This window comes from Podarcis melisellensis (assembly GCF_964234715.1).
Source record: "Podarcis melisellensis genome assembly, chromosome: 4".
NCBI classification, from domain to species: domain Eukaryota; kingdom Metazoa; phylum Chordata; class Lepidosauria; order Squamata; family Lacertidae; genus Podarcis; species Podarcis melisellensis.
The window spans coordinates 38,005,315-38,022,126 of record NC_138531.1 but is presented as its reverse complement, the minus strand read 5'-3'; the positions used below and the strand labels follow the sequence as shown (position 1 = coordinate 38,022,126).

Sequence of the window (16,812 nt, the reverse complement as noted above, 5' to 3'; positions counted from 1 at the left end):
CCATAGTCCATTTGCTTATAAAATAGGCAGGGAACTGTAATAAACTAATTTAATTGGTTACATGGCAGCAGTTTTTAAGCACCTTCAATGATATGTATTAATCAGTAGCCTGGTTAGATCAGTACTTGTGAATGTTGATGGGGTTCATCTTTCACATAGCCGTGATCCTGATGTTCACTGAGGGCACAGAAATTCCAATATGTGCATACATGTTCCTTATACAGTTCAGCAAAGTGGACAGATCTGTGTACACAAAAGGAACTGGCTCCCCCATTGTAGGGAATATACTTGTACAGGATGGTTTTGCACGTATTGGGCACACAGAAAGTTTTGGATCATATCCGTGTTAATTTGTTTCTAGTGCGTGCCAATGCAGCAGCTGTTAGAATCTCAATAGCATTCTCAGCTATACATTAAGTCATTTTAAAGGTTTCCTGGACAGAGTTCAGAACTGTTCTCTCTCTCTCTCTCTCTCTCTCTCTCTCTCTCTCTCTCTCTCTCTTACACACACACACACACACACACACACACACACACACTTCATTGTGTCATCAGTCCAATAGCTTCCAGCTGAGTTCCATGCAGATGTGTTTATCAATCTTCTTTGAAAAGCATGATGGCACTTTCTTAAGAAACCATGTTCAAATGATGGTTGCAAATTGCAGTCACTGTACTTCCCAGGTCAACAATGGAAAATGTATGTGTCTGAGACTTATGACAGAATTGTCACTAACCTATTGTTCTCCTGCTAGTAAAGTTTGTTCTTTTTCCATTCATTTCATTAATAATGAGGTACCTAGAAATCACTTTTTATATGTTTTAATGTTAGCGTGTTTCCAGCCGTCATTGCGAAGTCATGGGAAAGAATTTGGCTAGAAGATGAGAGGGACAATTGTTCCACATGAAAAGAATGTGATCCTCATAAGACATGGCCCGTTCCCAGTCCCATTTGGAGAAATGGCTACAAATAAACTGGGCTGTCCCCCCCACCCCATGAGAAGTTGGAATGTGAGATACGCATTTAGTTAACAACAGCCACCAAAATCTATAACCACATATCTCTTGGGAGTATCCTGGTTACACTTGATTATGGATTTTAAATCTGGACGAATGACAAGGAAAATGGTGAAACTCAACAGTGTGAAGTAAACACATGTCCAACAGTGGAAATAATTGGTTCCATGCAAAATATATGAGAACTACTCCAACACTTCTTTCTCAGGATGGCTGTCTTGAGACTGCTACTTGTAAAGTGTACATTGCGAGTGCCTCTCTGGCCTTTTCACTCAATGCTTTCTCGCCTCTGCTTTTAACTGATTGCCGATGTTTCCATTTCCTCTTATTGGAGTGCAAAACAAAGCTTGCCATGTTTACTACATATCCTGTCAGGATGCAAACAAAAAAATGCAGCTGTGTCGGGCATTATGTAATATTGCTTGCTACTAACACTACTGGAATGACCATCTATTTCTGGATTGCCCACCCACTTACATACCTGGATTTGCAAGGATGAATTTTCGATTCTTCATCAGTATACTAATATAACTAACCAAAAAACTGGCAGTGAAAGCTTTCTTGTTAAATCTCTTATAAAGCAGACAGTGTCCATCTTAAGCTTTTATCAGGGATTATTTTTATAAGAAGGACAAGGCTTATTCAAGGTAAGGTAAAACTTTATGTAACTTGGAAGTTTGTTGTATAGTATTTCCATGAATGTTTCCTTTCACTGCACCCTCCACATTTCTTGTGTTATGTCACTTTATTAGACATCTCCTACATAATAATTAGGGACGCGGGTGGCGCTGTAGGTTAAACCACAGAGCCTAGGACTTGCTGATCAGAAGGGCGGTGGTTCGAATTCCCACGACGGGGTGAGCTCCTGTTGCTCAGTCCCTGCTCCTGGCAACCTAGCAGTTCGAAAGCACGTCAAAGTGCAAGTAGATAAATAGGTACCGCTCTGACGGGAAGGTAAACGGCGTTGCCGTGCACTGCTCTGGTTCGCCAGAAGCGGCTTAGTCATGCTGGCCACATGACCCGGAAGCTGTATGCCGGCTCCCTTGGCCAATAAAGCGAGATGAGCGCCGCAACCCCAGGGTTGGCCACGACTGGACCTAATGGTCAGGGGTCCCTTTACCTTTACATTTACATAATAGTTTGCCAAATTTTATATTACTTTCCAAAACTAAAATACAACTATTACACATACATGCCAGGGAACCTTTTTTATCCTTTGATTTTAAAAATCACATTGTAGAGAAAACCTTCAGTGTTAACACAAGAAGTGAGTTCTGTTTGAATTATAATTTCACCTGACATATTCTGCAAAACGTCTGTTGTCTTTTTGAAACATCTGTTGATTTATTTTAGATATATTGTGGCAGTGGCTTTTTTTTTTTTTACTTATGTGGTGTAGAAAACAGTCCCCATTGTTACAGAAGCACTTTCACCCCAGTATCGGTGGACCTGCCTTGCGCGCTTGTTGTTGAAATGCACCATTGATTTCCCTGGGCTGAACTTTCTGTTTTTGTGTCAAACTTTATCAGAATCCCTGAAATGCTCCAGTCAGAAGGTTCATTCTCCATGGAAGGCCGACATCCATCCATAGACTCAAATCGAGCCTCGAGTGGTGACATCTCACCTTATGACAACAACTCCCCAGTGCTCTCTGAAAGGTCTCTTTTGGCAATGCAAGACGATATGGCCCTCACTTCCGAGTCAAAGTTATTCAAAGTACCAGAGCAATGTACATTGATCAGCAGTTTGCACCCCAAATCAAGAGAGAATTCCCTTGGATCGTGGTTTGGAAAAGGTACGATCAGCACCAAAGCTAGATGTTTCTCATTGCACTGTGATGTTATTGCTGTGTATTACATATTTTAAAATAGTTCTAGGCTATCTTTTTTGGCGGGGAGGGGGGGGGCGGGAGTCCTCTGAAGGAAATACACATAAAAAGAATAAAACACAATTCCAAAAATTGCAATCAACTGAAAGCAGTAGTAAAGATATTTCAAAAGCCACATTCGTACAAAATTCATTTCAACACTTAAAAGAAGTAATTGAAAACCTTCAGCAATATAGCACATCAAAAAGTTATATCCATACGACCTCTTAATTAAAAGTGGGTCAGAATGAATTGTTTTTGAGGTTGCTCTGTGGTAGGGGGCAGTGCAGGATATATGCTCCACAGTATATATGGCCAGTTCCAAAAATCTTATTTGGTCCAGTATTATCTGCTGTTAAATCTCTCTGCAATTTTCTCTGGTCTCTACTTTCTGGATACTAAGCATGATTGACAGTACATTTCCCTCCAGTTATTTGGAAAGAAAGTTCTTTAAAGTGTCCTAGCATGCTGTTTCTGAAAACCAACTCAGTCCTGTTTTGAGTTTTTCAATTAATTCACTCTAGAGAATGGAGCCAGCACTTTATTGTAGAGTAGATACAGTTAAGCAAATAAAATAGTTTCTTCCAGCTGTTGAATAATGATCAACAGCTTGGTGCTAGGTAAAAAAATCATGGGGTAAGTTTCATTGCTAAGATACTGTTGCTGAACAGGTATTACCCCTGGTAGGCACCTGTCTCTGAGTTAGCACAAGCTCTTTGTGGGAGACTAAAAAATTATCTGGGACCTTGCTACTATTTCTTTTGTTTGATTCTTACAGAATAATCCACATTTATATTTCTCCTCATTTTGTAGATGCTTCAGAAGACTATTTCGACATCTGGGGAACCTGGCATTCGACACTGAAAAGTGGTTCCAAAGATTTAGGAATGACAGGTATAAATTATCTTGCTTTTAAAGCATACTTGTATATGTTGTAAGATTTTGAACGTTCACTTCAGAGTATTACATTACTCTGACGTCCTGAATCCCACTCATACAGTTAACAGTCTTGTTTCATTATGAATTTTGGCCCCACGAGGGAGTCAGGTGTACCCTTAGCAGACAATCTAGGATTCATTTTTAGTAGATAACTCTGGGTTTGGAATTGTGACAGGTTCCATTAAGGTTTAGATCACAGGAAGGAGCAGAGCATGGAAGCAGAAACCCGCCATTAGCGTTCTCTAGAGAGCAAGCAAGGGCAAGAAAGAAAAAAAAGATCCTTTTTAACCAGGGGGTGGCGGGCAAGGGCGGGGAGAACCAGAAGTTACTTCTCTCCTAGAATAGACTTGTGCCTTGTACTTTTGCTTTGTCTCCAAGGAAGAGAGATTCCTATCACCCTGTCTTCCCAGACTCTGGCTTTCTGTGTCCTTGATTAGGTGACTGCTCAAGGCTGTCACTGCTGTCGATAAGCTTCTGTGGCCTTATATGAACCCTGAACTTTGGATGACTTGCATACCCCCCCCCCACGCCTTTCCATTCTGGACACAGCTTTTGGCTTCTCGGGTGAAGAGAGGTGTTTCTTGGGCAGCCTGAAGTAGACTGGAGGCTGTCCTAGATGGTTACTATCAGGAGGTTACCCCGTGATAGCCATGCCTCTTGTGTGTTTGATTTAATACCTGGGGCGGGTGGTGCTGTGGGTTAAACCACAGAGCCTAGGACTTGCCGATCAGAAGGTCATGGTTCGAATCCCTGTGACGGGGTGAGCTTCCATTGTTCAGTCCCTGCTCCTGCCAACCTAGCAGTTCAAAAGCACGTCAAAGTGCAAGTAGATAAATAGGTACCGCTCCGGCAGGAAGGTAAACGGCGTTTCTGTGCGCTGCTCTGGTTCACCAGAAGTGGCTTAGTCATGCTGTCCACATGACCCGGAAGCTGTACCCCGGCTCCCTCGGCCAGTAAAGTGAGATGAGCGCCGCAACCCCAGAGTTGGCCACGACTGGACCTAATGGTCAGGGGTCCCTTTACCTTTACCTATCACTCAGCAGACATTTAGAAGATAGTTCGACTTTTGTTTTTTAATGCCATCCAACCAGTAGTGATAACCACATCTTGTGGTAAGGAGAAGCCATAAGCTATGTATGTATTATATGAAAAATTAATTTTGTTCCGATGTTATTGCTAATCAGTTTCCTCAGGTGACCATGTGTTCTGGAAATAGGAATAAGAAAGAGAGATTTCTTCTGTCTTTAAAAAAGAAAAAAGCTGGCACCTCAGGTGCAACGTTTCATATTTTGACATTTCAAGCTGAGAACTATGTTCTCCTGAAGGCCCTAGATAGTCAGTATATTGTGGTGGCATTCCTGTGCAAAGCAGACTACCCTTGGCTATACTACCTTAGGGTAGCTTGCACACATGAGCAAAGGTATGTGTATTAAAGTCACCTATAGTATGTCCTAATATAATTGTGCATACGTTATGTAAGATCTTGGTGCCTGTGTTTTTGCTGCTGCTTAAATGTTGTGTCAAAAGTTACTATATGCTTTATTGACGAACCTTCTCCATGGGCCTGTAGGGTCATACGGAGACATCTACGAGAGCAGCTCACTGCGGCCAGGGCACTGCTCTCTTTCTCAAGGGAACCTGTCTTCACCTCGGTGGCAGGGAAGCGCCACAGAATTAGACAATGGAAAGCAAATTATCCGAAGGAGTCAGACGACGACTGCCCTTCCGGAATGCCGCCCTCACCCTCCCCTTTCTCGGATTTGCAGCACCCCGCAAATGGAAGTTGGCCGGAGGAATTCCAGCCAGTGTGATTCGGAGCAACATTTTCCTATGAGTAACGCACAGCACCTCGCGGAGCGTGACTCGGATGCCGCTCGTTTGCACAACGCAGTGAACCCGTTGTACCCAAGGCAGGGAGAAGCACTTTGGAAAGATAGGCCTCCGCCACCACCTTACCCCGACAAGTCAAAGCAGAGTTCTTCCTCATGCCTTCAGCCAACGGTCTCTCCAGCAGAACATCCGCTGTGGAGGCTCCAGAGGGCAGAATCCCGATCCGGGGCCACGGGAGCAAGAATAATGGCGCAAGTGCCTGAACAGTCTACCCTGTTTGAGGAGCAGCAGGACAAAACGGAGAGAGAGTGCTCCGCCACAGACAGCGAGCAGAACAGTAAAAATTTGTCAGAACCAGATTGGCATGACTGGCAAAGGGATCGATGGCAGATCTGGGAGATTTTATCGCCTGATAATCCAGATGCCCTTCCTGAAACATTAGTATGAGTAGAAACCAGCACAGGCCATAATTTTTTTCCAGCTGAAGAAGGAAAGGTAATGGTGGACTGGATTCTAGCTTTTATAGCAAACAAATGTCATTTAATTTAAAACAACAACAACAATGTTCACTTTATAAAATAATTTTAATAGCATTGTTAAAAAAAATATATGAAAAAAGAATTATATTCCTGGTTTTGCAATCATCAGAGGAAGGGAAAATGACACGACAGTTCCAGACCTAACCACTCTGTAAAATATAAGCTGTGTGTACATTAAAAACTACAGCCTTGGTGTTGCTAAGATGTATTTATGTACCTGCCATTCAGATGCTTGTATATTCTGCAAAGGTTTTTTTGGGGGGTTTTTTGGTACGGTAGTATTGTGTTCATATGCAGAAAACAAGCAACCTTAACTGCTTTTTTTAAAAGAAAAAAATATTTTAATCACTGCACTTATATTACCACAAGATGCATTGAGGCTCTCTTGAAGGTGCACAAGCTGGTTTCTGTGCTTTTAATTTAGCCTGTCTGTGGGAGACATATATTTTCACTGCCTACGAAAAACACTAATGTGGGATGAAACAGTTAAAAAGCCATATATTTTATAATGAGCAAGTTAGAGAGTAAGTGTATGTACCATGTTATTTGCTTTCAAGCAAAAGAATTAAAAATTTGATGCAATATGGTAAAGATAGATATATATATTTAGAATCTTATTAGAAGGCAATTTAGTTAACCCTTCAGAAGCAAGGCCGTGCCTACACCAAACAAAGGGAGCTCAAATTCCTGCCTCCCATTCCAGATAAACTGCAATTTTATATACACAGTATATAATATATATTTATAAATATTATGGTTTTAAAGTAAACTGGAATCCAAATTTAATAATTGAAGTACTAGTTTTCCTTTTAAAAAAAGTTTTCCAAAGTATTATGGAAAAATCCTTGCATATCTTAAGGGACAAGTATTTACTGAATCCCATATATAGATTCCAGACTAAGTATGACCTTTTTACAGGAAGATTGTGCCAAAAATGCAATGTCATATTTGTTAAATGTTGATGTTCCTGCAAATATTAGCTAAACGGCAAGAATGTTTAGGGCCAGCAGGTGGCAATACGCTGACATTTTAAAAGATTTCCCCCCCGTTTTAACAAGGGAAACATCTGCCCATGGCATTCTTATAAATATGATTGTCTTTAAGTTATATCTTGTGCCAAATGGATGGAATAAAAGTCTACCAAAAATATATTTCCATTTGTTGGGTTTGAAATAATGGTGTCAACACACTTGAGAAGGCATATCACAGTACAGTGTGTGCAAATATATTATTTGTTTTGCTACCATACGAGACCAAACCTTTAAAGGCAAACTGTAAGCGAGGGTGATTTTTGAAGTTCTCCCATTCGGCGGTATCTGGTATGGTTTACTGGTGCATTAGGAATACTCAGTTATTCCATTTAACAAACAAACAAACAAATTTCCAGGTTTTGTCCAGAGTATTGCATTTTCTCTTTCTTTCTTTCTTTCTTTCTTTCTTTCTTTCTTTCTTTCTTTCTTTCTTTCGTTAAGTTCACTTTCTCTTCTCCTTTGCCAGTGTATCCATGCAAATTTGTAAATCAAGAAAGGACTCCATGCGTGATGGCATTTAGATTCTTTCCCTGTTGCCTTTTTCTAATGTGCAAGATCATTGGGCTAAAGACTGCAACAAACAAGCTGGATGCAATTGTACATACAGCTGCATTAAGATTCTTCTTGTGTGCATTTCTAAAAGACTACACAAAAAGGATATTGATGTGTTCATACATATTGCCATTTTTTTCTAGTATATTCTCAGTGTGTACCATTAACGTAGGAGAGAGTTGCAAATAAACTGAAAGATGCAGCACACTGGCAATACTCCAATTCCAAAAATTAATTTTAGAAATTCTGATTGCCGTATTTTTTGCTCTATAGGTAACACTTTTTCCACTCCAAAAATGAAGGGGAAATGTTTGTGCATCCCATGGAGCGAATGCAGGCTCCTTGGCTTCAGCGAAAGCAACACGAAGCCTCCAAAACACAAAAGGAGCGCTCCCTCCACGCTCCGGAGGCTACGCGTTGCTTTCGCTGAGGCCTGGAGAGCGAGAGGGGTCGGTGCGCACTGACCCCTCTCGCTCTCCAGGCTTCAGGGATAGCCGCGTGAAGCCTTTGGAGTGCAGTGGTACCTCGCGCTGCACTCCAAAGGCTTTGGGGTTAGCTGCGCAAAGCCTCCGCAGGGCAGCGGGGTGCCTTCACCCCGCTGCCCTGCGGAGGCTTGAAAGGCTGTCCCCGAATCCAGAACAGAGAGACAGAGCGCTGCGCAGCGTCTCGCTGTTCTAGCTTGGGGATGCCGGGGTTTTATGGGGAAACCCCGGGCTTCCCCCTTCAGCCCTGATTTGATTCAAAATATTTTTTACTTCTTTTCCTCCTCTAAAAACTAGGTGTGCCCTTTGCTCGGGTGCGTCCTATATAGAGCGAAAAATACGGTAAAAGCAGTGGTGGGATGCAGGGGAAATGCACAAGAATATTGGCAAAGCAATGAAATTGTGAAAGTCCATTTATCTATACAATAATTTTGATCCTGCCTGTAAAAATGAAATACAGTGGTGCCTTGCAAGATGAAATTAATTCGTTCCGTGAGTCTTTTCGTCTTGCGATGTTTTTCGTCTTGCGAAGCACGGTCCATCGCAACTGCGCCTCTTCAAGCGGCTTTAGGGGAAAAGCGAACAAACTCGCAAGACGTTTTCGTCTTGCGAAGCAAGCCCATAGGGAAATTCGTCTTGCGAAGCGACGCAAAAACCAAAAAACCCTTTCGTCTTGCGCGTTTTTCATTTTGCGAGGCATTCGTCTTGCGGGGCACCACTGTAATTATGGAGCTTCAGTCGGGGGGGGGGCGAAGTTTTATCACCAAATATAGCTTAAAAGACATTAATCTGAAAACAGAGCATTTAGACCTCCTGCTTTCATTACTGGGTGGGGTGAGGAGATTTGGGATGGGTGGTTCTTTGCTCTACCAGAGTCAGTTTGGATGGAGCTACACAACAGTACCTTCAAGTTTATTATTCTTATTTGGGAAAATATCAGCAGTCAATTTCCTAAGGTTAGAAAACAAGAAGAAGGAATTAGGACATCTGGAAAGCATTTCGTCATGCAGAAAATAATGTATGTGTGCAGTGACTTTACCAGGTTGGCTTCATGAAGCAAAAACACAATGTTCACTTAATAAGAGAGGGGAAGGTGGCAGTCAGGAAAAGGCATTTCAGAAATGGACGGGATGCTGCCGAGTTCCTGCCATTCTGATTAAGAAAGAAAGAAGTGCAAACTAAGTGTTCCATTAAGAATGAGAGACATTTTCCCGAAGAACTCAGCCTTTCCAAATAACTGAATAAATAACTGCAGCACCTCTGAAGTCTGAACTGCATGGACCTTAGTAATCCAGAACAGGGACCTCTCCTCTGAGAACTTCTGCTATATATCCCCTGGCAGTCTGTTCACATATGCTTGAGTTCATGTCAAGAGCAATATGTATCGTGCAGAGGTTGGAAGCTTCATTTTTAAAAAAGAACTATTCTGGTTCAAACTGTCCAAAAAGAAACTTGATTCCAGTTCACATCCTTCCCTTTACAAATTCAACTAGTTTAGTTCATGTTCAGTTCACAGTTCAGTTCAGTTCAAGTTGATCCAAATGATCCCTTGGCAAAAATAAGAAAAGAAAAGAAATCATTCAGAATGTTACAAGCTGCTGTGCTGAAGTAGAAAATGACTTAATAAACACCAATACATATAACACAGAGAGAAAGAAATCTGACTGTTTGTTTTCCCAACAATTTTTATATTTAGCCTTAAAGGCCCAAAGAATCTAAAGAGTAAGAAAAATAAAAAATAATGTCAGAGAATGAACTTGAAGATATACTAGAAACAGTTCAAAGTTTTGTCTAAAAGCAACCTTACTACACATTCGGTTCACCCAGCAATTATGGAAACTACTTTCAGGTGTAGGGCCCTAGCTGCACTGTGCATTTAAAGGAATATTATACCAATTTAACAATTTTCAGAATAGTTTAGCAATCAATCCCTCTTCCCAGGGAACTCTGGGAATTGTAGCTCTGTGAGGGAAATATAGGGGTCTTGGAACAGCTCTCAACATCCTTAAACAAACTACAGTTCCCATGAATCTTTGGGTGAATCCATGGCTATTTAAAGTGGCATAATGCTGCTTTTAAATGTGTAGTGTGGATGGGGTCAGGTTCAGAGATTTTTGTGGTGAATGTTGTTGACTGAACTGGTTCATTCCAAGCACAGGTATGTGGTATTACTTGATTAAGTTACTATTTTTTATTGCCCCCCCCCCCCCGAAAAACATTTTTCCAGGATAGAGATCTGGCTGAATCAAGAGCCGTCATCCTTTTAGGGTGTGTGAATTAGATTTGAAATAGTCATGATTATGTGTACTGTGAATGTACCAGGTAAACTCACCTTTAGTACTACTGTGCCTGATGATTGTCTTCCAGAGCAACTACTCTATTCCAAACTTAAAAATGGAAAGCGTAATGCTGGTGGTCAATAAAAGAGGTTTAAAGATTGTCTCAAGGTAAATCTTTAAAAATGTAGTATAAACACTGACAACTGGGAATCACTGGCCTGTGAGCGCTTCAGTTGGAGAACAGCCTTTACCAAAGGTGTCATGGGCTTTGAAGACACTCAAACTTAGGACGCAAGGGAGAAGCATGCTAAGAGGAAGGTACGCTTGGCAAATCCACACTGTGATCAACTCCCGCCCAGAAATCAATGTCCCCACTGTAGAAGGATATGTTGATCCAGAATAGGCCTCCACAGTCACTTATGGACTCATTGTTAAAACCGTGTTTATGGAAGACAATCTTGGCTACGAGTGATCGCCAAAGAATACTTTGGGTAACAGAAAATTCAGTTGTTAGTGTTTGTCTAGATCAGGTATTCCACAAGCTTGCTGAAGATAAATACTGTGAAATGTTCAATATTTGAGGACAACTTTTATTATAGACTGCTCGCTGGGTACAATAAATGCACTTTTAAAGTATGTATTTTGTATATGTGTGATATGAAAAATCAAAACTAATCCATGAAATTGCCTTAACAGGACTAAACACATTGTCTTCAACTTTGTCTTTTTATTTCCTCAACAAGTCTCAGCTGTGCTTAGGTCTCAAGAGAAGAATATAAACCTCTCACAATGAATGGTGGATCTGTTTGCTGTTTGTAAATAAATGGGTGACCAATAATGTAGTTTGAAGCTTGTTGGCTGTATTGATTTAGCTCTCTCATTATGCATGGATAGAAAGGACTATGGAAAGTTGTACACAGATCAGTCAAGATGTGTGGCCTTGAATAGCCTTGTGTTAGACCAGAGGCTATATTTGCAACTTCGCCAATAAATTTGTGCCATTTGCACATTTAATGCTCTTTTCTGTTATTCTCCTTCCAGGGACTTGTTATTATGATGGCAATGTCACGTCTAAGTTTTGTTTTTGTTTTGTTTTGTTTTTTGCCAGTGCATGAAATTCTAGGAGTTTCACAGTGTTTGTCATACATTTATTTTAAAATCAACTGGAAATGAGTACTCTCTCAGCTCTGCTCTGAAATACTGTGAGAAACTGTTGAGTCCACAGAATATTTGTCATGTAGCCAAGGATCTCATCTACTGAATACCTTGTGGTTGGCTATAATCGGAAATAACATTTTTGGAAGGAAGTGTTGTTGGAACTAAAGCATTCTGTTTGAAGTATGTGCACTTGCACTGTTGCCAGAGAGATTCAAATATGGCCACTAGGAGGCTGTCTTACCTCACAATATGCTAGATGTGTTTCTGTGTTCCAAGCCACAGATAAATAAATGTGTAGACAAAAATGATCACATCTTTAGAAAACTAACAGACTGGGCGAATCTATATGGCCTCATAGAAAAGCCATGGACATATATTCAAGATTGGTTACTGATTAAATAACCTAGGTTGATTACCTCTTAATTCAATAAGAGTTTTCAGACCCGCATTAATAATTTTGAATATGAGTTCTGTGTTATGGGGCTGAAGAGAGGGAAGCTATTCAAGCTGCTAACAGTGGGCATTTAGGGACTACAAGGCAACTAGAAAAACTGGTTCAGAAAATGAACAGTGGCAATTCTATTTAGTTATAGAAGGAGTTGTTGGCATCTGTCTGTGTCGGGAGACAATGGAGGAGTGTGCCTTTGGGGGTGAAGTCAAACTGTAGGAAGGTTGCAGTGCCAGCTGTGGCTGTAGAGACCAATACAGGAGTTGACTGGGTTGTCATGTCTGAAGGCATCTTTGTAAAGGGGTAGAGTATCTTCTTTTAATAAGGCACGGACCCTGTCCCCAAGCTTAACAATTCAAAGGGCATAAGAGAGATGGAGGGGACAGGCAGATGTGATAGGATTGTTCTGAAAATACCAGGGCAAGAGGTGCATTGTAAACAGACATTTGTGTGCAGTGGTACCTCAGGTTACAAACACCTCGGGTTACAAACTCCACTAACCCAGAAGTAGTACCTCAGGTTAAGAACTTTACCTCAGGATGAGAACATTGGCGGCATGGCGGCAGCAGCAGGAGGCCCCATTAGCTAAAGTATTACCTCAGGTTAAGAACGGTTGCAGGTTAAGAACGGACCTCCAGAACGAATTAAGTTCTTAACCAGAGGTACCACTGTATTTATTATGGCCAGGCTGAACTCCCACTGGTCTTATGGGATGGAGTGGCCTTTGTGCCTTCCTTCCTCCCACATCTTGTACAACAGTCACGTGGCAACTGACAGTCAGAGCCCAGTGGTGCCTTCCTCTGGTTACAAACTTAATTCGTTCTGGAGGTCCGTTCTTAACCTGAAACAGTTCTTAACCTGAGGTACCACTTTAGCTAATGGGGCCTCCCGCTGCCGCCATGCAATTTCTGTTCTCATCCTGAGGTAAAGTTCTTAACCTGAGGTATTCCCACTTCCCCTGTTTTTATGTCTAGCCATTGCAGAATGCCAGATTACCATGAAACATGTGTTCAACAACAATTTGTTTTTTCAGTGTTCTACCTTCTGCTTGTTTTATTTACAAAACGCAGCCAAAAAATTTAATTAACTTAATTAAATCAATGCAAAATCACGGTGGACCCAAACTGCATTTGGTAATACCCCATAGGCTGCAAAAATAGCTACTGCAAGCCATGCTTTTTAAGAGAAGGTGGGTGAGTGTAACAGGCACATCAGGAAAATTAGCTTCAGCTGTGCTCTCTCAGGCTACAGGGAAGGTAAGTCTCATTTTTCTTAGCAGATGACTTAGGACTGTGGTGATAGCTATTTTTAGTTGGATGGCCTCTTTTATTTACAGCTCCAAAGCATGTTTACCAGGAGGTAAATTTTATTGAACTTTAATGACTGAAATCATGTAGGATTGGGCATAAAATAAGAACAGTGGGGAATATCAGCATCCCTTCCCCTTTTATAGTCCATTGTGCATCCCCCAGATTGTCCCCAAACTGTACTAAAGCTGATTTTTGGGACACGGGGAGGGGGAGGAAATTTATCCTGCTGGTAGAAGTACCCCATTGGCTTTCACCCAGGTATAATCCACTAAACATTTTGCTAACTTTGATAAAACTTGAGCCAGTAGTATGAAACTATTCCCAGTGTCTGTAAGCGTGAGCAAAGAGACTTTGGTGAGATGGAACCCAGTATCACAGCAAGGTTTTTAAAGGCCTGATGTTATATTCAAAATGAAAGTGATTTGTAGACAGTGTGTGCTTTTAAGAATATATATTTTTCTGCCACTTGGAGTAGTGATGTTAGTCTGTCGCAGCAAAACAGTTTTGTGGCACCTGAACAAAGAGACTGGAAATATAAGACTATCAGTGGCTATCAGCCATGATGGCTTTCCTCTGTCTCCATAGTCACAGGCCATATGCTCCTGAATAGCAGTTGCTGGAAACTTCAGGAGGGGAGAATTGCACTCAGTCCCTGCTTTCAGGCTTCCCAAGGGCTGGCCACTGTGGGAACAGGATTCTGGACTAGATCGACCATTAGTTTGGTCCAGCAGGGCTATTGTTAACGTTCTTAAATTTGTTGCCTATAAGATTTGGTTGAGGAATATTGCATAGTCTGAAACATAAGGAGGGGAGGGGGTCTGTGTTTTCCTCATAATTTTTCTGAAATCACTGGTGCTATGTAGGGAGAGTATCTGCAGTAACACAAACTTCTAATTTTGATTTGTGTGTTCTGCCTTGTGGGTAGGTTTTATTGGCTTGGCATCCTTATGTTACTGGCAGGCACAGAAACCAAATTGCTCTTTGAAAATCTCATGGAAGCATATGATTCCCTTGTTTACTTCCAAAGCAGGCTTGATGCTGTGAATCAAGATAACTGAGTGAATCCTCAATTTAGTCATGCAGGCAAATTGATTATGGAAATTGGAAGAGAAATAGTAAACAGAATTTGGTGTGACAATAACACGTTGTGATCCAATGTCTCCAGAATGCTTTTCTCCACGAAGAACAATCCTTTAGCCCCCTTGTCTGTCAGTCACCTTGCCACTCAAATGCTATTCATGCCTGGAGGCAAAAGAAAGTTCTTAAACTGCGGAACTGTTCTCTTCAAATTACCTCAGCCAGAGAACTATATAGTTTGGTTTGGTCTATAGGGTTTTTAAAAACAAACAAACATTGATTTGGTTCCAGAGGGATGTTTCATTTTCATAAATGTGTCATCTGTAAAGGAGCTTCCTATAGTTTCTTCCTATTGCCCTCCATGTCTTCTGGATAAATACATATTGAAACAAAATTCATATAAGCTGTACTTATAAGGATTTTAGAAAGCATATTTTCATTGAATATGTACTATTTATTTCATATCCTTTATGTAAGGAATGTTCTTAGCTTTTATTTTAAAGGCTTATTGCGAACTTATGCTCCCTTTTATTTTCATATAGAGTAGATGATCTGCATGCCTAGAACCCCCAAGTTCTGTTCCTGACACCTTCAGGTAAGAAGAGGACTTTTATCTGAAACCTTGGAGAGCAACTATCAGTCAGTGTAGACAATACTTAGCTAAATGGGCGAATAATCTGCCTCTGTGTATAGGACACTTTTTTGTGGTTGTAATCCCTGTCACTGTCACTGTTCTGTGTGACCTGTTGCCGGTGAGTAGCTGTGTTAGGTTGGAAGTCTGCCTGTAAGGCCAGCCTATATCACTCAGGGCCTCTGAGAGGAATTATCAGGATGAGCTTTAAATCTTTGATTATAATTTGGAATATTTCCTGTTGAGTGAAGTCTAAATTTGTTTGAATGATACCTTTGTTCATTTGTTAAGAGGTATGCAGAACATTCTATTCATATAGCAAAAATCCAAACTTATTTAAAAGTGTTGGTCTTAACCAACAAAGCCTTTCTTAATACCCCATGGACCAGCTTTACCTCATATATGCCTACCCAGGCCCTCAAGTTATCATCAAAGGCCATCTCCTCTAGGAGAATAGCAACATATTCCAAAATATGTGGAATGGTCTTCGTGGGGAAGCTTGCTTAGTGCCAACGCTAACAGATGAAAACTTTTTTGCAACTATTCCGGATGATATTTTCGTTGTGTGTGGAGAGGGTGATTTCATTTATTAATTAGTGGCCATTCACTTTTAGTTTGTCATTGATTTTAAACACTGTATTTGCATGGATTTCATTACTGTTAATTTCCTTGAGACAGCTGTGACAGATAAATCAAATACATAAATAATACTACAGTATCTCTTTTAACAGTGGCCACTCAGACTTGCCTGCTGGGAAGTGAGAGCATTTCATTCTCTGCATCTAGTATTCAGAGTATGTTGCTGCTATGTATGTAAAGGTTCTCTGTAGCTGTTGTGGCTTATAGTCTCTGAAAGGCCTATCCATCATGAATTTCCTAATGCTCTTCATAGCTTTCTAATCGAATGGCCACCATTGTGTGTTGATTTTCATTTGTTAATTATGTGTTTTGTCTGGGGCAGGGAAGGATACTTCCACTGATACTCAGTTTTGTTGGATAACCCCAGTTCTAGTGTTCTGAGAGACGTTAATGTCTTGACACTGTTAACAGCTTTATTGACCTCCGTGATATCCGCTTCATTTTTTAAAACTCAGCAGTAGCTGAGTGATAGCTATTTCACATCCATGGGAATGCTGCTGTTTCTTGGTTGATGTTTTTAAGTTGTTGCTCTGATTTGAACACCCTCCGCTGCAGCTGCGAGTGACGTCTGCTTGACAAAGTTATCACCAAGTGACGATATACAGAGACTGTCAGGCTTATGGTGTCAGCCCTCCTAACACTATACAGCCATTCATTCTTTATAATGTGATGGAGCTGGAAAAAGAATGCTGTCGGGGCACTTGCCAATACTTGTCAAAGGTGTTGCGTATCACGACAGATCATGTTTGGTAATATGCCTCTGTGAAATAAGAATCCAGTTTAAACTCCGCTTTTATAGTGTAAAAATCACCTTTCTCTTTATAAATAATTATTTGGCTTGTGGGGCAGGAAGTAGCTGTGTGCGGTGAAGTACCTTTAGAAACCTGGGTGTCTGCATGCTGACATCCTATTCCTGAAGAATGTGTAAGCAAGGATTTAGCTTTGTAACCAATAGCAACTTCTCCCCATGTAATTATTTATACATGCTGTAAAGGAATAGCTTGATTATAGCTTGG

The 16,812-nt window shown here is 41.0% G+C and overlaps 2 protein-coding genes across 7 annotated transcripts in view; both read left to right on the top strand.

Moving 5' to 3' along the window:
• Positions 1–7,340, top strand: part of ARHGAP6 (Rho GTPase activating protein 6) — a 184,243-nt gene extending 176,903 nt beyond the window's left edge. For 5 of the 6 annotated variants that reach the window (XM_081907543.1, XM_081907542.1, XM_081907545.1 and 2 more), the window contains exons 11-13: positions 2,544–2,809; positions 3,695–3,775; positions 5,391–7,340. In XM_081907543.1, the coding sequence (XP_081763669.1) occupies positions 2,544–2,809; positions 3,695–3,775; positions 5,391–6,097 (1,054 nt within the window). In that variant the 3' untranslated portion in view covers positions 6,098–7,340. Of the gene's footprint in view, positions 1–829; positions 1,661–2,543; positions 2,810–3,694; positions 3,776–5,390 lie in introns of those variants that run through there. The other variant, XM_081907547.1, reaches the window with a different exon arrangement.
• A 6,096-nt stretch (positions 7,341–13,436) lies between these two features.
• MID1 (midline 1) overlaps positions 13,437–16,812 on the top strand; it is a 261,649-nt gene continuing 258,273 nt past the window's right edge. Inside the window, exons 1-2 of the mRNA XM_081907604.1 lie at positions 13,437–13,498; positions 15,069–15,121. The gene's annotated coding sequence lies outside the window, so the exon portion shown is untranslated. The remainder of the gene's footprint in view (positions 13,499–15,068; positions 15,122–16,812) is intronic.